Source organism: Panthera tigris, chromosome E1 (genome assembly GCF_018350195.1).
Source record: "Panthera tigris isolate Pti1 chromosome E1, P.tigris_Pti1_mat1.1, whole genome shotgun sequence".
NCBI classification, from domain to species: domain Eukaryota; kingdom Metazoa; phylum Chordata; class Mammalia; order Carnivora; family Felidae; genus Panthera; species Panthera tigris.
Window position 1 is genome coordinate 25,287,573 of NC_056673.1, and position 21,519 is coordinate 25,309,091.

General features: G+C 37.1%; 1 protein-coding gene across 1 annotated transcript in view; it reads left to right on the forward strand.

Annotated features, from left to right (window-relative positions):
* Positions 1–21,519, forward strand: part of PPM1D (protein phosphatase, Mg2+/Mn2+ dependent 1D) — a 47,240-nt gene that overhangs the window by 3,766 nt on the left and 21,955 nt on the right. The window contains exons 2-3 of the mRNA XM_007086795.2: positions 13,052–13,280; positions 20,866–20,990. Coding sequence (XP_007086857.2) covers positions 13,052–13,280; positions 20,866–20,990 — 354 coding nt within the window. The remainder of the gene's footprint in view (positions 1–13,051; positions 13,281–20,865; positions 20,991–21,519) is intronic.

The window sequence follows — 21,519 nt, forward strand, 5'->3', positions numbered from 1 at the left end:
GGGAGGCTTAACTGACTGAGCCATCCAGGCACCCCAATATATAATTTAAGTGAAAATGCTTTTTTCTGAAATAAGAAATATTGAAATAAATATTCTCATATCTGTTTCTGCATTCAGTCTATTGTGTTGGGTTTTCTGGTTGAAGTATATAAAGAAAAGGCAACCTCACATATATAATAGGATAAGGGAGGAATAGTTTAGTGGTGTTTTCAGATAATTGTGGATATCCTACACCAAAGTGATAGTTTCTTAAGGTTGGTAAAAATGGAATCTGAAACCTGATTGATTGGTCTGCCTTGCACTTTGAATGAATCATGAATCATTACCCATGTGTAATTTATGACATGGTACATTAGTCATTTGGGAAATAATCACTGAATTATGCCGATCTTCGAAATATTGACATTTTATTATGCAATATGAAAATATCACATTTGTTAATATTCCTGATCTCATCAGAAAAGTCTTAAGATTGGGAAGCTATCAAGTTCACTGTAGTGAATACACATTTTCCAAAATGTGAGTTTTTAAGCAGCAATTAGAAATTCATCGCTGGCAGGGCACCTGGGTGGCTCAGTTAGTTAAGCGTCCAACTCTTGATTTTGGCCCAGATCATGATCTCACGGTTCATGAGTTTGAGCCCCAAATTGGGCTCTGTGCTGACAGAGCAGAGCCTGCTTGGAATTCTCTCTTTCTCTCTCTCTCTCCCCCTCCCCCACTTGTGCTCTCTTGCTTTCTCAAAAAAAAAGAAAAAGTTTATCACGGCAACAAATACTGCCAGTTGTTTTTCTTGAAGTCAAGAGCTCACTTTGTACATATTGTTTACTTTTTATTTATTTTTTAATGTTTTTAAATTTATTTTTAAGTGAGACAGAGAGCACAAGCGGGGAAGGGCAGAGAGAAAGAGAGGGAGACGCAGAATCTGAAGAAGGCTCCAGGCTCTGAGCTATCAACACAGAGCCCAATGCAGGGCTCCAACTCACCAGCTGTGAGATCATGACCTGAGCTGAAGTTGGATGCTCAACCGACTGAGCCACCCAGGTGCCCCTTGTTTATTATTTTTTTAAGTTTACTTTATTTGAGAAAGAGTGTGCTTGGGCACATGCATGGGGAAGGGGCAGAGAGAGAATCCCAAGCAGGCTCCATGCTGTCAGTGCAGAGCCTGATATGGGGCTTGAACTCATGAACCGTGAGATCGTGACCTGAGCAGAAATCATTAGTCCGACGTTTAACCAACTGGGTCACCCAGGCGCCCTTCACTTTGTTCATTTTGAAGAAAATGTATGTCAAATGCCCAAGTGTTGTTAATATAGTTTATCAGTCTTGCAAGTAAAAATGATGGTCCGTGAAAAATGGGCTAGATCATTTCATAAGTCACAGAGTCAAAGGTACTTTTCCTCTAGACAGGCATAATATGCAACAGAAGCCTGTTGTATGTACTTCCCTTTCTCTACAGAATATAAAAAGACATGTGTTCATGGGTGGAGGCTTAATAAAATTAATTTTTTATTGCGACATCAAGGACATTAAGTAAAACTGGTTTGGTTCCCCCCCCCGACCCACCTCCCCCCCACTTGGTTTTTTTTTTTTTTTAACTGTAAGTGGGTGGCTATGGAGAATACAGAGACTACTAATTCAGTTTGGTGTCACTGCCTTGATTCCTGCTAAGGCACCAGCAGTTTTACAAACCACTGCTTTTGAACCATCAGTTCAAATGTCAACACAGTGAAAAGGGCAAATAAGCTCTTAGAATTATTATGAAAAGAGTTTGGCTTTGTGAAATCCCGGTAAAGATCACACAGACAATTGTGAGATGGCCATTATGTTTTTTTCTGTCTTTCAGGTAAATTTTGAGGTCTTTTGGTTGGGGATGCCTTACATACTTCATAATTAATCTCTTAGAGCTGATTTCTTGCTTAAAGTAGCTGCTAGTTTAGTTGAATTTCTGTGGGTGAAATGATTAAATTGGATTTTTTACTTCTATTTTTTAATACAAAAATTTTTCCCATTTAAAAAATTGTGGTAAAATACATACAAGATTTACCATTTTAGCCAATTTTATGTATACAGTTCAGTATACTCACAGTATTGTGCAACCATCACTATTGTCCATTTTCAGAATTTGTTCATCCTCCCATACAGAAACTGTAATCATTAAACAGTAATTCCCTATTACCCTCATCCCTAGCCCCTGGTAACATCTGTTTTACTTAGTGTCACTATGAATTTACCTATTCTAGGTACCCCGTATAAGTGGAATCATGTAATATTTGTCTTTTTGTGTCTTATCTCACTTAGCATAATGTCTTTAAGGTTCATCCAGATTATAGCCATGTATCAGGATTTTTTTCCTTTTTAATGGTGAATAATATTCTATCCTGTGTATATATGACATTTTGTCTATCCATTCATCTGTTGATAGACATTTGGGTTGTATCCACCTTTTGGCTAGCATGGATAATGCTGCTGTGAACATAGGTTGTTTGATTCTGTTTTCATTTCTTTTGGGTAGAAACCCTAGAAATGGAATTAAAGTCATTTTTTTTCATATTATTTTCTTATTTTCTTTACTCTTTGTTCCCAAGTTATAATACGTACCTAATTTATGTGTATTCACATGTATGCGTTATTCTTGTGTTATGCTCGCCTTCTAAGAAATAATGTTTTAAAGTTTGTGCTTTAAAAATTTTTTTTTAATGTTTATTTTTGGGGGGGGGGCATTTTAGAGAGAGAGAGAGAGAGACAGAGGCACAGAATCCAAAGCAGTCTCCAGATCTGAGCTGTCAGAACAGAGTCTGACGCCGGGCTTGAACTCATAAACTGTGAGATCATGACCTGAGCCTAAATCAAGAATCTGATGCACAACTGACTGAGCCACCTAGGTGCTGCTGAAGAATAGGTTTGGCAGATAGTTTTCATTTTCCTTAAATTTAGAAATGAGACCAACACTGAAAGAGAATGGGAGGGATAGAAGGAAAGATAAGGGAAAGTGTGATAGAATTAAATTTGAAGAAGAGTTCTCTTAAATCAGAGAATTTTAAACCTGTATCTTTATTTTGGTTTGGTATTTCTGTTTTTACTTTCAAGGACCTTCACCTTCTCACACATCACATGTTCGAAAGAGTTTGCCATATTTATCCAAGTACTAGATTTTTTCTATTTTTGTCAATCATTTCTTTCGATCAGTATTAGATAATTTCTGTTACCACATGTTTTGGCATATATCAGTAGTTCATTCCTTTTTATTACTGAGTAGCATTCCATTGTGTAGATACACCACAATTTGTTTATTCATTCACCTACTGATGGACATTTGGGTTGTCTTCAGTTTTGGCTATTACAAATGTGTAAGGCTTTACAGTAGAAAGGCCACTAATAAATGTAGCAGGAATGATAGAGAATCATGTTTAGTAACCATCATAATAATGATTCAATCAGGAGACATAAGTGAATGCTAAAACTAGTGGGTGAAAATTTGAGGAACAGAATTATATTAGTTTCTTAAAGGTGTTATAATAAATTAGCATGAATTGAGTAGCTTAACATAACAGAAATTTACTCTTTTATGGTTCTGGAGGTCTGACATCTGAAATCAAGGTGTTAGCCTCTGTTTTGGAAGCTCTGAGGGAGAATCTGTTCCATGCTTTCTCCTAGCTTCTGGTGGCTTCCAGCAATCCTTGGCATTTCTTGGCTTGTAGATTTATCACCTAGTTGCCACCGTCTTTTTTTTTTTTTTTAAGATTTTATTTTTAAGCAACCTTTTTTTTTTTTTTTTTTTTTTTTAGGTTTATTTATTTGAGAAAGAGAAAGAGAGGGGACAGGGAGAGAGGGCGTACACACAGTGGGGAGGGCCAGATTGAGGGAGAGAGAACATCCGAAGCAGAGTCCACGCTGTCAGCGTAAGACTGATGTGGGGCTTGAACTTGTGGACCGTGAGATCATGACCTGAGCTGAAATCAGAAATCCATTCGGATGCTTAACTGAGCCATCCAGGCACCCCTGTTTTAAAGTATTGTGTACACACAAAGTGGGGCTGGAACTCACAGCCCTGAGATCAAGAGTTGTGTGTTCCACTGACTGAGCCAGCCAGGAGCCCCATCCACCATCTTTATATCCCTTTCTCTGTGTCTTCTCCCCTTCTCTTTTAAGGGCACTTGTTCCCTTTAAGGGCACTAAATCCAAAATTTAGGGCCCAGTCTAATCCAGGATGATCTCTTAAGATCTTTAACCTAATTACACCTGTAAAGATCTTTTTCCCAAATAAGGTCACATTCACAGGTTCAGGGTGGACCTATATTTCATTCAACCCACTACAAGGATTTTTTACATGGTCTCAGATTATCTTCCCACAAAATACTTATTAATTACAAGAGAAAAAAGATTAGAGTGGAGAAACCTGGTAGACACGACCTTAAGTGACCAAAGGTAGCGTTATTTTAATGAATAAGTTGAGATTGCATACTGCCAACAATGAGAAGATATTTAACACTTCTGTGTTATTCCTGCCAAAAATGCATAATCTGAATACAAACATGAGGAAACATGAAACAAACCCAAATGGAGAGACATTCTTGAAATGATTGATCTAGTACTCTTAAAAAGCATCAAGGAAACAAGAATTTTTCCAGATTGAAAGGCTAAAGAGATATGAGTAAATATAATAAAGAGGTCCTGAATTTTATCATTTTATTATAAAGCATATTGTTAGGATAATTGATGAAAATTTGAATGAGATCTGTAGATTAGTTGGTAGTATGGTATCAGTGTTAATTTCCTGATTTTGATGGTTGATTGTGGACCTGTAGGAGAATGCCCTTGTTTATAGGAATTAGATACTGTGATAGTACTTGGGAGTGATGGGATATACTGTTGGCTATTTAGTCTCTATCTGTTCAAGAACAAGAAATTCTCTGAATTATTCATGCATAATTACTTCATTTTATGCAAAAAAGAAAAAAAGTAAATCCAAAGAAACAGGTCTCAGAAAGATCAGAAGCCTGGGTATCTCCAGGAATTTAAGTAGCAGTTTCATCAAGGCCCTGCTGCTGAATGCATACCAGATAGCCAAGTCTGTATTTATTTGTTTTACTAAAGAGGATAAATCAGAAACAGCAGTTGCATTTAGGATCACCACTGAATGTAATCCACTGTCGTTTTCTAAGAACTGTCAGAACTTTTGCAGTGGTCAAACTATAGAATTAAATATGTTGGATCCCTACCCCTGCTTTCATGTTTTAATGGTGCCAACCAATCTTTGTGATTCTTTGAGAGATGAGATAATGCTTTTCATTTACTATTTTGGAGGAGAGTATCATTGTTGGGGTGCTCTAAAATCTTAACACTTGGCCTCTTCAAGTATAATAGGCTTCCTGACTCGTCAATTAAGAGCTATGAGGAGAAGCTATTAGTTGCTGCAATTATTTGGGGACTAAACTAGCTGTGGCATAGGCTTGGGGTTCCACTGAGCCTGAGGTGGACTGGATTCAAAGTGCTATTTAGTACTTGGTCTCCATGAGCCTTAGCCCATGACCAGTGGACTGTGGTTGTGTTCTGTAGCTCCAGAATTATTATCTTACAGCCATCGTTCATTAGTTACTCAATGATGTGGGTATTTCTCTTTCCTTGGTGTACAAGTACATGTAAATGGCCATATACCATTTTGAAGAAGGTTAATGATTTCTTTAATTAAACTAGGAAAAGTTTTTGGTTTTTGTTTTGTTTCTTGTTTTGTTTTGTTTTTGATTCTTTGAATCAAATAAGGCCTTGTGAGTGACCATTCTGGAGATGCATTTTTTTCCCTCTGCCCTGTTGTCAGTTAGGTAAGGTAACCCTACCAACTTTGCTTTGCGTTAACTACTCCTATCTAACTACTCCTATCTGATCTCTGTAACCTCATGGTTCTCTAATCCCTACACAGATCAAGGAACCCATTTTAGTTGCGGCTTCTTTGACTAATATTCTTGCCTCAAGAGAAGGGTCAATAAAATGTGTTTAAAAGATTTTAGTGTTGGAACGCTTGAGTGGCTCAGTTGGTTGAGTGTCCAACTTCAGCTCAGGTTGTGATCTCACAGTTCGTGAGTTTGAGCCCCACGTTTGAGCCCCCTGCTTTAGATTCTGTCTCTCTGCCCCTCCCATGCTCATGCCCTGTCTCTCTCTCTCAATAAATAAACATTAAAAAAATATTAAAAAATAGATTTTAGTGTTTACCTAATTCCTTTTTTTTCTTGAATTTTTAAAAATGTTTATTTATTTTTGAGAGAGAGAGAGAGACAGACAGCGTGGATGGAGGAGGAGCAGAGAGACAGGGAGACACAGAATCGCAGGCTCCAGGCTCTGAGCTGTTAGCATAGAACCCGACACAGGGCTCCAACTCACAGACCGTGAGATGATAACCTGAGCCAAAGTTGGATGCTTAACTGACTGAGCCACCCAGGCGCCCTATGATACTGTCTTTTTAATATGCTCCTAGTTTTAAGTCATTTATTTTTAAATCATTTTTTGAATACATTTTTTAAAAAAGTTTATTTAGAGAGAAAGAGAAGAGAGAGGATCCCAAGCAGGCTCTGTGCTTCTAGTGCAGGGCCTGTTGTGGGGCTCAAACTCATGAACCATGAGATCATGACCAGAGCAAAAACCAATTAGACGCTTAATCGACTGAGCCACCCAGGCGCCCCTTTTTTAAGTCATTGAAAAAAAATTTTTTTTAATGTTTATTTTTGACAGAGAGAGAGAGAGAGAGAGAGAGAGAGAGACAGAGTGTGAGCCGGGGGAGGGGCAGAGAGAGAGGGAGACACAGAATCCCAAGCAGGCTCCAGGCTCTGAGCTATCAGCACAGAGCCCAGCGCAGGGCTTGAACTCACGAACTGTGAGATTGTGACCTGAGCTGAAGTCGGATGCTTAACCGACTGAGCCACCCAGGTGCCCTGTTAAGTCATTTTTTAAAAACTAAAAGATTAAAATAAAATGTAAAGTAGAAAACAAGGAACACTAATTATAAAGATATTGATTCCTTAGTATATAAATTCATTGCAGTTTTAATCAGACCTCAACAGGGTTTGTTATTTTAAATTTCCAACTTCTAAAGTTTTTTGGAATTTTTTTTTTAATGTTTTTATTTATTTTTGAGACAGAGAGAGACAGAGCATGAGCAGGGTAGGGACAGAGGGAGAGAGGGAGACACAGAATCCGAAGCAGGCTCCAGGCCCTGAGCTGTCAGCGCAGAGCCCGACACAGGGCTCGAATTCATGGACTGTGGGATCATGACCTGAGCCGAAGTCAGACACTCAACCAACTGAGCCACCCAGGCGCCCCATGGAAATCTTAAGATTGTTAAAAATAGAAGAAGAATTGGGGAATACTTAAATTCCTAATTATTGAAAAGAACCATAAATAGATTAGTAGGATGAGTCTAGAAATAGGTCTGAGGCAAAATGTAGCATATGATAAAAGGTGACTTTCAAATGATGAGAGCATGTTCAGTATTTTTAGATCATTGCAGAATATCACTTTGTACATATTAGTGTTTTTGACCAAAAAATGTGATTTAAATAATGTTAATATTATAATTTTGAATATTCTTTTTCTTTAAAGTTCTTTTTCTTCTTTTCCATCTTGTTTAGGTGCTTTTTGCAAACAGCTGGTAAATTTTAGGTAAATTTTGCTTTCTGAATGTGCTTAAGAACCTTTCTGGGAGTTCTCTCATTCATACTTACTGTGATAATTGTTTTTTGCAGCTGAGAACTTTAAAAAAAAATCTATTTTAGCTTATTTGAAAAGAAAAGGTTTTATGGGGGCGACTGGGTGGATCAGTTGGTTGAGTGTCCGACTTTGGCTCAGGTCATGATCTCGCAGTTCGTGAATTCCAGACCTGTATTGGGCTCTGTGCTGACAGCTCAGAGCCTGGAGCCTGCTTTGGATTCTGTCTCCCTCTCTCTCTGCCTCTCCTTCACTTGTTCTCTCTCTCTCTCTCTTTCATCTCTCTCCATCTCTCTCAAAAATAAATAAATGAAAGTTAAAAAAGAAAAGGAAAATTTTAAGCGGGAGCTGTAGTTAACCCACAAAATAATTGAAAGAAACATTCAACATACTGTAGGTTGAGCTTCTAGGAGTAATACCTGTGACCAAACTGGGAAAGTAGATGGGCTAGGGAGCTGTCTGCTGTGATCTATGCATGCAAAATTGATGCTTGCTTCCTGCTTTTTTGTTTTTGTTTTTGTTTTTTAACTTTAAACAAAATGTGAAATATAGCATACATATAAAAATGTCACGAAATGTAAATGTACACTTCAGTGAGTAGTTACAAAATGAGCTTTAAAAGTTAAGTAAGAGAACATTGCCTGTACAACAGAAGCCACATATGTCTTTTCTGATCTCATATTCTTATCTTCTCAAGGGGTAACCACTGTCCTGACTTTTGTGGTGATAGTTCTATAGCAATTTACTTATTTTTCTTTCTTTTTTCCTTTTTAAAAGAAAGTTTTTTTGAGAGAGCAAGCACAAGTGGAGAAAGAACAGAGAGAGAGGGAGGGAGGGAAGGAGGGAGGGAGGGAGAGGGAGAGGGAGAGGGAGAGAGAGAGAGAGAGAGAGAGAGAGAGAATGAGAATGAATCCCAAGCAGGCTCTGTGCCCTACACTGAGTCTGACGTGGGGCCTGATTCCATGACCACAAAATCATGACCTGAGCCGAAATCAAGAGTTAGATGCTTAACCGACTGAGCCACCCAGATACTCCTTAAAGATTTTATTTTTAAGTAATCTCTTCACCCAACGTTGGGCTTAGACCCACAACCCCAAGATCAAGAGTCGAATGCTCCACTGACTGAGCCAGCTGCCCTGATTTACTTATTTTTCTCAATAGTTTTACTACTTATTTTAAAACATGATCGTTTTCTTTTGAAGAAAATCATGCGGTTTGCTTTTATCTCATGCTTCTTGTGAGATTCTTACATGTTACATGTAGTGTAGTCTATTGTAGTCTTTTGTCACATTGAAGGACATTTGGGTTGTTCCTCCTTTTCAGCCCACATGAATGATGCATCTCTGAACATTCATATGTATTGTGTGTATGTATATGTGTGTGTATATATATATATATGCACATACACACATTGATTTATGGTATATGTCTAGGGATAGTGAGTAGTCAAAGTGTATACGTATATTTATTTTTGATAATGCCTAGATGTTTTCCCAAGTGGTTATATCAGTTTATACTCCCACCAGTAGTTGATAGAACATGTTGCTCCATATTCCTAATCACAGTTACTATTGTCAGACTTTTATTTATGTGATCTGGTAATTGTGTAGTGGAATCTCATTGTGGTTTTTATTTTATATTTCCCTGTTGATTAAAGAAGCTGAATACCTTTGCATGGTTTTTGTCTGTTTGGATTTCCTTTTATGCAAAAGGCCTGTTCAAGCCTTTTGTCCATTTTTTATTGCATAGTCTGTCTTATTGATTTGTTTTGTAGGAGCATTTTATATATTCTGGATACCATTCCTGTGGAATGTATATATATTACAAACTCCATTTTTTGAGATATCTTTTCGCTCTACTCATGGGATCTCCTGACAAGAATTCTTAATTTTGATGGTAGTACAATTTCGCATTTTCTTTATATGGCTAGCCCATCTTTTGTCTTTAGGAAATCCTTCCCTATCTTGAGGTCATGAATGTACCTTCCTAAATATTTTCTAAGCAGCTTAAGCTTTACTTTCATATTAAGTCATTTGATGTACTTGGAATTGACTTTTTGTGCTTGGCATCAGGGACCCAAAATGTTTGGTAGTTTTGGGGTTATTTAAAGAGAGAGAGAGCAGGGGAGGGGCAGAGAGAGAAGGAGAGAGAGAATCTCAAGCAAGCTCTGCGTGGTCGGCCACCCAGACACCTGTTTTTTGTTTTTTGTTTTGTTTTAAATCTTGTTGCAATTTCATGTACTGGATGCTATCTTTACTGTTCGTGTATCAAGTGTTTATGCATGGGTCCGTTTCTGTGCTTACCATTCTCTTGTAAACCATACTTTGGTTTACAACTTTTCCATAAAAGTCTTGTTAGAGATTTGTTAGCCATGTTCCCAGATATATACCTTTTGCTGTTAATTGTGAGTGGTATTTTAAAAGTTACATTTTGTAATTTTTTTAAAAGTAAGAGAGAGAGAGAGAGAAAACGTGTGCCCCTGAGCAGCGGAAAGGGGCAGATGGAGAGACAGAATCCTAAGCAGTCTCCATGCTCAGCACAGAGCTGGATATAGGGCTCAATCCCACAACCCTGGGATCACGACCTGAGCCAAAATCAGGAGTCAGATAGATGCTCAACCAGCTGAGCCATCGGGCACCCCAACATTTGTAACACTGTAATTTTTTGTTGCTGGTTTACAGAAATAGCATTGATATTTTATATAACAATATATAACCGTACTGAACCTTATCAGTGCCAATAATCTATAGATTCTTAGGATTTTTCCACAGATTTTTTTGGGGGGGGGGGCTTTTTTGTTTGTATACTCCTCTTGATGCCTCTCAGGCTCTTTGCTTTTCTTAAATAATGGTCATAACAAAAACTAACATTTATTGAGCATTTACTGTGTGTCTAGTACTGTTGCAGTGGTTTTACATTGTGTGAATTTCTAGCTTCATCAGTATTGGTAGCTGTTCTGGTTTCCCTCAGCAGTTGTGAGGGCCATTATTTCATATGTTGCAGGCAGCCCTCTGCTGTGAGTGACAGGACATTCTGTGGGGTGGATTCCATCTGCTGGATGAGATGAGGAGATGCACTGTAGGATTCAAGAAATATCTTTTTAGCGTATGTAATATTGTAAAGAAAAGAACTCTAGGTAGGGGCGCCTGAGTGGCTCAGTGCGTAAGCATCCGACTTGATTTCAGCTCAGGTCATGATCTCACGGTCCATGAGTTCAAGCCCCGCATTGGGCAAAGAGCAAAGAGCTGACAGCTCAGAGCCTGGAGCCTGGATTCGGTGTCTCCCTCTCTCTCCATTCCTCCCCTGCTCATGCTCTGTCTCTCAAAAGTAAATAAATGGTTTTTTTTTTTTTTTTTTTTTTTTTTAAAAGAAAAGAACTCTAGTTAACCTGAATACACTAGAGAAACCTTGTGGCTATGAAAGGTGTGTAGCACCCCATCCAGTTTTTTAGACCCTATTTCTTATCCCTCATCCCCTTTGAGCCCCTGTTGTCTCTATCAACAGATGCATCACTTCCCTTAAAAGAAAGGTATTATAATTACTGGCAGCTTAAGAACTAAAATGTTTCACCTTTTATTGTGCAGAAGTTTAGGCACTGACCTAGCTCCTGAAGTTTTAACTATATCTGCCAAACTTCTGCTATCTATTCCTGACACAGCTGCTGTCACTGTCTGTGAGTTTGAGCTTTTCTGGGACTCTTTTAACAGGGAAAACTGATGTATTGCTTTCTTTACTGACTGTGGTTTTTGCTTATGTTGGATTACAAGTTTTGCATTCTGATTTTTCCTTTAATGTAATTCTATTTCTTTAAAATTCTGGGGATTCCTCAGATTTGCTTATGCCCCTTCTCTGTGTTCATGACTGCTATGGACTTTTTCTAATACTTATATTCTGTCCTTTCAATGGGATTTTGGTGAGGAGAATGTGTCAGTGTTTGGATTCAGTTGGCTATCTTGAACCATAAATTGTAGTTTATTTAATATTACAGAATATTTCAAGTTTTTTAAAAGTTTATTTGAGAGAGCCAGAGCGCGCCCACAAGTGGGGGAGGGGCAGAGAGCGAATCCCAGGCAGGCTTTGAGCTTCAAGCTCACAAACCCTGAGATCATGCATGACCTGAGCTGAAATCAAGAGTCAGACCCTTAATTGACTGAGCCACCCAGGTGCCCCCAGAATATTTAGAGTTTTTCAATAACAATGAACTAGACATTTAAGATTTTGGAGTTAAATATATTGGGTCTCTGCCACTTGATATTGAGCAACTTTCTGAACTATTTCAACCTATTGATTTCCCTATTTGCAAAATAAAAATAATGGGAATAATTTTACCTGTCTTGGAGGTTTGCTGCAAGTATTATTTTAATTAAAAAAAATTTTTTTAATGTTTATTTTTGAGAGAGACAGACAGAGTGTGAGCGGGGGAGGGGTAGAGAGAAGGAGACATAGAATCTGAGGCAGGCTCCAGGCTCTGAGCTGTCAGCATGGGGCTCTAACCCACAAACCATGAGATCATGACCTGAGCTGAAGTTGGATGCTTAGCATACTGAGCCACCCAGGCGCCCCATGCACGTGTTATTTTGCTGTTTTTTTGTTTTTGTTTTTGCAAGTGGTTATTAAAATAACACTTATTATACATGTAAAGCTCTTAGCACAGAACCTGGTATACAATAAGTGCTCAATAAAAATGTTATTTGTTAGATTACGAATATTCAAAACAGCTACTTCAAAAACAACTCAAGTAGCTTTTTTATGGAAATCTTTTCAAAGAGAAATTAATAAATAGATGCTAAGCTACTGGCTATAGAGGTATCAAAACTCTGAGGACATCCTTGCTGCTAAATGTAGTTAGGACTAAGACATTTGGAACTAGTTACTTTATCCTATAATATATTTTTAAAAAAATATTTATTTATTTTTGAGAGAGTGCAAGCGGGGTGGGGTTGGGAGAGGGGAGACAGAGGATCCAAAGTGGGCCCTGTGTTGACAGGCTGACAGCAGCAAGCCCAATATGGTGCTTGAACTCACGAATAGGGAGATCATGACTGGAGCCAGAGTCAGACTCTCAATCAACTGAGCCACCCAGCTGCCCCTATCCTGTAATATTTTTTTCCTAGTGTTGGTTTGATGGTTGTAATATAATTATATTATTTATAAAATTCATTAATATATTGATGAAGGAATTAACACAAGTTTTTTGAATAGCTTTAAAAATATTCTTAAATTTTATTCTATGCTAATTCAAGTCTTTTTTTTTTTTTCTAAATCAAGTCTGATTCAGCACATGTTGCCATTTTTATTCTGATACAATACTAATGTTTATATCTGGAAGAGTAAAATATTTTATTTCTTATTACAGCAGAATGGCCAAAGACTATGACAGGTCTTCCCAGCACATCAGGGACAACTGCCAGTGTGGTCATCATACGGGGCATGAAGATGTATGTAGCTCACGTGGGTGACTCAGGGGTGGTTCTTGGAATTCAGGATGACCCGAAGGATGATTTTGTCAGAGCTGTGGAGGTGACACAGGACCATAAGCCAGAACTTCCCAAGGAAAGAGAACGAATCGAAGGACTTGGTGGGAGGTAATCATTGTGCTGTTTTGTCTTTCCTCTCTTGGTTCTATTTAGTCCTTTTCTGCTTTACTAACCAGATTGACCTTTACTCACTTTTGAAGTTATTTTCTCAGTATTACATGTTTTTAGTTTGCCTAATAAAGTACCCATCTGTGTTCATACTTACCTCATTGTTTTGAATTGACTTTTTTTTTTTTTTTCTAATAATGGCTCCAGAGGGAAATCCTATTTTAATGGGAGTCAAGTAACACATACAAGGATTTACTGATCACCTTTTACATAAATACTGATCAGCATGACTTTCAGAATCTGAACAGAACAGCCCTTAGGATTCTGGAGTAGAACAGTTTGAATCTGGCTTTGAGAATAGAATTTTGTTACAGTTAACCTTCAGCTCTTTGTTTTATTTTTTTATTTAAAAAAATGTTTTTTAATGTTTTTATTTATTTTTGAGACAGAGAGAGGCAGAGCATGAGCAGGGGAGGGGCAGAGAGAGAGGGAGACACAGAATCTGAAGCAGGCTCCAGGCTCTGCGCTGTCAGCACAGAGCCCGACGCGGGGCTCGAACTCACGGACTGTGAGATCATGACCTGAGCCGAAGCCGGACGCTTAACCGACTGAGCCACCCAGGCGCCCCTAGCTCTTTGATTTTTAAGTCAGATGTGCTGCTGCAAACCTTTCTTCTGATTATTTTATTTTGTCTGTTTCAAGTTATTGTTTCAATGTGTAGTTTGTAAACTATGAACTGAAAGTGGCTTTAGCATATTTTATAATGCACACTAAAATGCAAGATTATTCTAAAAACCAGAGGAATGAATAACATGAGAACATTTAAAAATTATTCCAATACTAATTTTTAAAAATTGAGGGTATGAGGCAAGTTAAATAGAATCCAGTATTTTCTAAATACTTGTTCTAACTAAAGTCTTACCATATTATTTCTTGCCTCCTTTTTCTTCCTTCTATTAGATCAAAATAGTTTTTTCCAGAGTATTAATAAACTGGGAAAAGAATTAATATCTTTAAACTATAAGGGGTTCAAAAATCAGTAAGAAAAACACTAAAACACTGCCACACCCAGATGGGTGAATGAAGGAGAGGACTTTTGAACAACAGCAACGAAAATGCAAAAGCGAGTAAATATTTGAAAAAATTGCTGAAGTGAAACTATTTCTTGCTATTGGGTTACCAAAGTTAAAAAAAAAAACGGATACTTCTCAATATTTTATAGTGTGAAATGGGAATCCTGTTGGTAGGATTATAAATTGGTATGACCTGTATAGAATATAATACACATCACTAACTTAAAAATGTTTATAGATTCTGTAATTTTGGGAATGTATTGTAAAGAAATCTGAAATGTGGACCAGAATATCTAAAGAGAGTTATTGATTGCAGTGATGTTTAATGGCTGTTGAAGCCTGGAAATAACTTGAAGGCCCAACAATTGAAGAATTGTTAAGTAAATTATCATACATATTTATAACATTGAATATGATATAGCTATTAAAAATAATGTTTATAGTAAATTTTTAAAAATCATGGTGTTAAGAAAATTTTCAAACATAGGTAAAGGTAGAGAGAGTAGTATAATGAACTCTCATATGTATGAAGAATTTTTAGTAATAAAGGATAATGCTTACTAGTCACAAAATAAGCAGGATATAAGTTATATTTGTAGTGTGATCTCAACTATGCAGAGAAAAGGAGTAGTATAGGAATACACCAAATGTTAATAATTTTCTGTATGATGATTTACATATATCTAAATATGTATAATTTTTAATGGGAGCATTCATTTGGTTAAAATTTAGGTAGCATAAAATGATGTACTTTAGAAGGTCTCTCAACTACTACTGTCCCACAGGCCACCCAGTTCCTCTCCCTCTCAAGAAGCCAGTATTACTGTGTATTCTTTGATAGCTATTCATGCACAATCCAATAAGAAGCTGTACCATGTATGGATGTACCATCATTTATTTAACTAGTCTCCTGTTGAAGAGTATTTGTTTCTATTTTTTTGTTGTTGTTGATATTACAAACACTACTGTAAAATGAAAAATCTTGTGCACGCATCTTTTTGTGCATACAAATATATTTGTAGGATTATTTCCTAGATGGAATTGCTGGGCCAAAGAGGAGTATTTTTAAATTTTTAAATCATTAATTAATTAATTTAAAATGGTTACTTATTTATTTTGAGAGGGATCCAGAGAGAGCGCATGTGATTGGAAGAGGGGCAGAGAGAGAGAATCCCAAACAGGCTCTGCACTGTCAGCACAGAGCACAACATGCTTCCCAGAAACCATGAGATCATTACCTGAGCCAAAATCAAGAGTTGACATTTAACTTACTGAGCCACCCAGGCACCCCAGGAACCCTTTATACTCTTAAAAATTGTGGACCTCAAAGAGCTTTTTGTTTATATGGATTATATATAATGATTTTACCGTATTAGAAACTAAAAATGGAGACATTTTCAAATATTTCTTAATTCATTAAAAAATAATACTAAACCCATTGTGTTAATATAAATAACATCTTTATGAAAAATAGCTATTTCTCAACACGTGTATTTAGTGAGAGGACTGGCATTGTTTTACACTTTTGAAAGTCTCTTTAATGTCTGGCTTAATAGTGGTAGCTAGATTCTCATATCTGCTTCTGCCTTCAATCTGTTGTAAGATGTTTTAGTTGCAGTATCAGAAGTAAAATGTGGTCTTTCATAGATACATAATTGGAAAAAGGAGGAGTATTTTGTTTCATTCATTCATTTATGTATTTATTTTTTTAATGTTTATTTTTGAGAGAGAGCAGCATGTGAGCGGGGGAGGGGCAGAGAGAGAGAGAGAGGGTGAAATGGAAGCAGGCTCCAGGCTCTGAGCTGTCAGTACAGAGCCCAATGCGAGGCTCAAACCCACAGACTGCAAGATTGTGACTATAATTGACTGAGCCCACCCAGGTGCCCCAAGGAGGAATATTTTAAAAACTTTTCCATGTATTGGAGATAGTCATCTTTGATGTTATTCCAGAACTCAAAAAGAGGTAGTTTCTTAAAGGTTAATAATAGTATATATTAATGACCTTTTTATACACTCACATTAAGATCCATAGGTATATCAATTGAGAGCTATTGCTTAAATTTTTTTTTTTTTTTTTTTAACGTTTATTTATTTTTGAGACAGAGAGAGACAGAGCATGAACGGGGGAGGGTCAGAGAGAGGGAGACACAGAATCTGAAACAGGCTCCAGGCTCTGAGCTGTCCGCACAGAGCCTGACGCGGGGCTCGAACTCACGGACCGCGAGATCATGACCCGAGCTGAAGTCGGCCGCTTAACCGACTGAGCCACACAGGCGCCCCGAGAGCTATTGCTTAAATGGCTTTTTTTTTTAATCCACATAGGATTTTTTTTTTTTATTAATAGACTTTATGTTTTAGAACAGTTTTAGGTTCATGGCCAAATGGAGTGGAAGGTACTGAGAATGCCTGTATACTCCCTGCCTCCTCCTATACACACAAACTTCACTCCTACACCAGAGTGGTGTGTTTGTTACAATTGATAACCCTACATTGACATATCATTATTACCCCAAGTCCGCAGTTTACCTTAGGGATGTTCTAGAGTTTTGACAGACATACAGTAACACGTATCTACCATTACAGTATCATAAGAATAGTTTCACTGTCTAAAGATTCTGTGTGCTTTGCCAATTTATCCTCCCTACCTCCTTTGTTACTGGCAACCACTGGTTTCTTTATTGTCTCCATGGTTTTGCTTTTTCTAGAAGATCATATAGTTGGAATGGTATAGTATATAGTGCCCATGTGTGATTTTGTAACATAGGCATTGGTCATTTGTAAAATACTGGTTTATTGAGTTACACATATCCAAATATTGACACGTTTTATCATATATCAAGACATGTAGCCTTTCAAAAATTCCACTGTATACACATGGTCTTACGAAAATAATTTTGACCTGGCAGACCCCCTGAAAAGATCTGGGAATCACTTTTCTAGTACTTGTATGGAGAGACCTTCAGTCTCCCTGGAATTTTAAAATCTGAGATGTGTAGTAGGGTACAAGTAATTTTTTTTCTTTATGGCCATTAGTAGCTACTTGAACAATTATATATCTTTTTCTTACTGATTAGAAGTCTTTACCAGGCATAAAACCCCTCTTTAATGGGAAGATGACCTTGAGTTTACTCTCTTCTAGCACTGTTTCTCTGGTTAAGATAAATAACAGAGTGTTAGCTCTGTTATAAGGTAACATTGCTTATGGTATACTGATCCTTGAATTGGAACTATATCTGTTTAGAGAAGATTTTGAGTGTACTATAAATTTCTGTTGGAAAGCACAGACCTTATTAGCAGCCCTATATCATGCAGTTTGACTTGTGCAGGGATGGGCTATTAAAAGACACTGATTCCTGTGGCATATGAAGCTCATTTATGGGGGCTAGAAAATGGCTCTTGGATTTCTGTTAAGGATCATTTCTGGAGACAACATGACTGAAGCTGCCATGCTGGCATACTGTGCTTCCTGTTCTGTATCCTACAAAGTTAAATGAGCCTGGTTTCATGCTGTCATTTATGTGATCCTATGAGTTTGAAAGTCAGTCTGTATCTGAGACCACTACTGGTAGTCATGCAAAGTGGGCTTTGCAATTATAAACTGAATTCCTGTATATCCTTGGGTCTTTTTCTGAGCTTTTTTTATATTATATGTGTACCAATATCATGCTTTTTTTAAATTGAGGCTTTGTTGCAATTTTTAATATTGGTAGGCCTGATCCCTTTTCATTAATCTTTTAAAAATATTTTCTTGATGATTCTTTATTTTTTATATGAATTGTTAAATTAGATTTTCTTTGATTTTTTTTTTTTTAATAACTTTTTTTAGAGTTTGTTTTTTGTCTTATCACTTAAAATACCATCTGGATAGTTGGACAGATGCTCTTTGCCATTTGGGAGCAGGTGTCTTTTTGCACAAATTGAGCTGTTTTATTAGAAGTTATTTCCTCCTTTCCCTCTGTCTCACCCTAGGCAACTGGCCAGTGCTATGTTTTTCCAGCCTTCTGTTGCTGCTAAGTCAGCTCTCTGCATATCAGGCTGTTCCTTTTGTGTATGCCTTTTAATCATACAGGACAACAGCAGGGAGTACAATAAAAGCAGTCTGCTTTTGTTTTTTGTTTTGTTTTTTGTTCCTCAGAAACACAGAGACCATAATATCTTTGACTATTAAGTGTCAAGAGAGCTCCTACTTAGATTTATAATGGAAACAATTTGGGTAGCTATTGTAATTACCTAAGTATGTATTAAAACTTACATTTTAGGGAGCAGGTTTAGGAAAGAATAGGACTTAGGTGGTATGAAGACAGAATGATGGTGTTTCTTCTTGTGAATGGTAGATTTAATCTTTACTCTCCTGTTTGTTTTTTGAGGATCAGCATTGAAGAAAGCATAGAATAACAAAATGGCCACCTTTGATAGTCTCACTCTTGAGACTATGACCTAGAATAATGTTGCTTTGAGGACTGTGAATTAAACTAAATGGGTTCTCAAAGGGATAGTAAATAAAGAACTCTCTTAATTTTCTCTTCTGTGTTATCATTGACAGCGTTTTGTGATCATTCTGTACTTGCTTCATTCCTCCTTTGTGCTATCCTATATATAGTTTCCACTAGCCACATATAGCTGTTTAAATTTAAATAGAATTAAAATCAAATAAAATTAAAAATTCAGTTCCTCATTTAGCACTAGCCACAGTTACAGTGCTCAGTAGCCATGGAGAGCAGCAGAGTGAACATTTCCATCGTTACAGAAAGTTTCGTGAGACAGCTGCTCAAGTCCCCTGGCATGCCCTTATCAGATAAGTTTGTTTTCTACTTCAGAAAGGTTGAGGCTGTTCTACGCCATATTCATGTTTTTCTTGGCTCAGAGGAAGAGTGGCCTTTTCTCATTTATATGGCTTATGCCTTTATTTTTCTTCTCTTAGGACTTTTATTCCATTTGTTATCTTTTTTTTCTCTAGTATCTTCATTCTTTTGAAGTTAGAGTAGAGGTAGAAAAGCCGTAGTTGGGGCTTAACTAGCTGGCAGCTGCTGAGGTATATGGCATTTTATAGTGACATTCCTTTGAGGGTGGTTGCCATTAGTTGTCCTGTCTTCAGCTTTCTAAATCTTTTTTTTTTTTTTTTTGAGAGACAGAGACAGAACATGAGCAGGGGAGGGGCAGAGAGAGAGGAAGACACAGAATCAGAAGCAGGCTCCAGGCTCTGAGCTGTTAGCACAGAGCCCGACGCAGGGCTCGAACCCACAAACCGTGAGGTCAAGACCTGAGCCGAAGCTGGATGCTTAACCGACTGAGCCACCCAGGCACCCCACAGCTTTCTAAATCTTAAAGCCAGTTTTATTTTGGTGTTCATCAAGTTTAGGAGGATAGAGTCATGCTACTCAAGGTCAACATAATCAACTGATAAGGGACTCATGTATTCATCAAGATGTCTTAGTACTCATTAATCATGAGAAAAATAACTGACAAGAAAACCTCATGTTATTATTGTCAGTTGCCCTGCTGTTGATGAAATGAAATTTCAGATTATAATCAAAGGGTGTCTGGATGCACGGGAGTTCTAAGTGAGAAGACTTAATTATATTATCTTAGTGTCATCTGTCTCAGAGTCTTGGGAATCACCCTCTGTCTTCTGCATGTATCTGTCAGGTGGACTTAATATCAATTAGGCTAATATAGTTTCTTGAAAATTCTCTTTGTGTTTTTCTCCCCAACTTTTCTAGCCTTCCAGAGGAACATTTTTCTTGTGTAGATTTTTTTTAATCCAGGCAGGTTATGATTAAATTAAGAGTCAGTTTACCATTTCAGTCATACCAGGTAACTGCAGAGAGACCATCTCTATTGTGTTATTACTTTTTTTGCTCAAAGATTGACTGTATTTTCATGTTTTAGGTACCCTAACATGTACTAACTTCTCCATATACTAATTACAGATTTCTGTTGCTCCTATGCCACATTCCTTTTTAAGAGTTTCCTTATTCTGTAACTCCCACATCTATATCTCTACAGCTGATCTGCTTGCAAAGTCTACTCTCATACTTCTAATTACAGAAATATTTCTGTAATACATAGTTGTTTCTATTTAGGTATATCCTATGCCTCAAATTAAGAATATTAAAACTGAATTTGTACCGTTTTCAGTACAAGTTTCAAAAACTATATAACCTTCCCCTTTTAATTTTTTTATCACTGTTTATTTATAGCCTCTTCCTCTCCTCAGTTTTCTTAGTTATCACATTACCTTGCTTTTTTCTCTGACAAGTTATCTACTCATTTTTCTTCTCATTACTTCCACTCTGTTCTGTCTAACCTACCTTAGTAATCTCCAAATTCCCCATGTTAATCTACCCTATTTTGTCTTTGCTCTTTGAACAGGAATCTTGGCTTATGCATCTTTGTGTCTGAAATAGATAAGTCATTATTTCGTGATAATTGATTATATTAGGTATTTGACACATTGATGTACTTTGTTATATTTTATTCATTTAGAGTATTTTTATGAACTCTTTTTTCAGTGTGATGAACAAGTCTGGGGTGAATCGTGTAGTTTGGAAACGACCTCGGCTCACTCACAATGGACCTGTTAGAAGGAGTACAGTTATTGACCAGATTCCTTTTCTGGCAGTAGCAAGAGCGCTTGGTAAGTAGGACTTACTTAGTGAAATCCTATTACATTTTCTACAGTGAACGGTGGTAACATAAAAGAGGAAACTAAGAACTAAACCTTCATTTAACAGATAATGGGGGTAGAAATATGCTGTTTTAATAGTAAATGCTTTAACACTCAATCCAGGGGAAGGTTAAAATACGGATTTCAGTGCCAATTGCTTCTTAATTAGGAGTCACGTTTAATTTTTTGCTGATTCCTACCTATACTTAGGGAAGTATATGTATGTCTGGGCTTGGTGTTACCCTTAAAACTGTTTTTAAATGTGCTTCCTTCAGCCTTTCATATTTCTCTTAAGAGCCTTTAAGGTTCTTTTCTTTTTAGCTAGCAAAATAATTGTTCATTACAAAATAAAAATACTTCTTTTCTAGTCTACCTGGTTTTGGAAGAAAGGCTAGAGGATTATAGCTACAGAAATATCTTACCTGGGATGTGCCAGTTAAATTTTCTTGTACAGCAAATTTCTTTTAGGAAACACTGATTTTTTCCTTCTTTCCTCTAA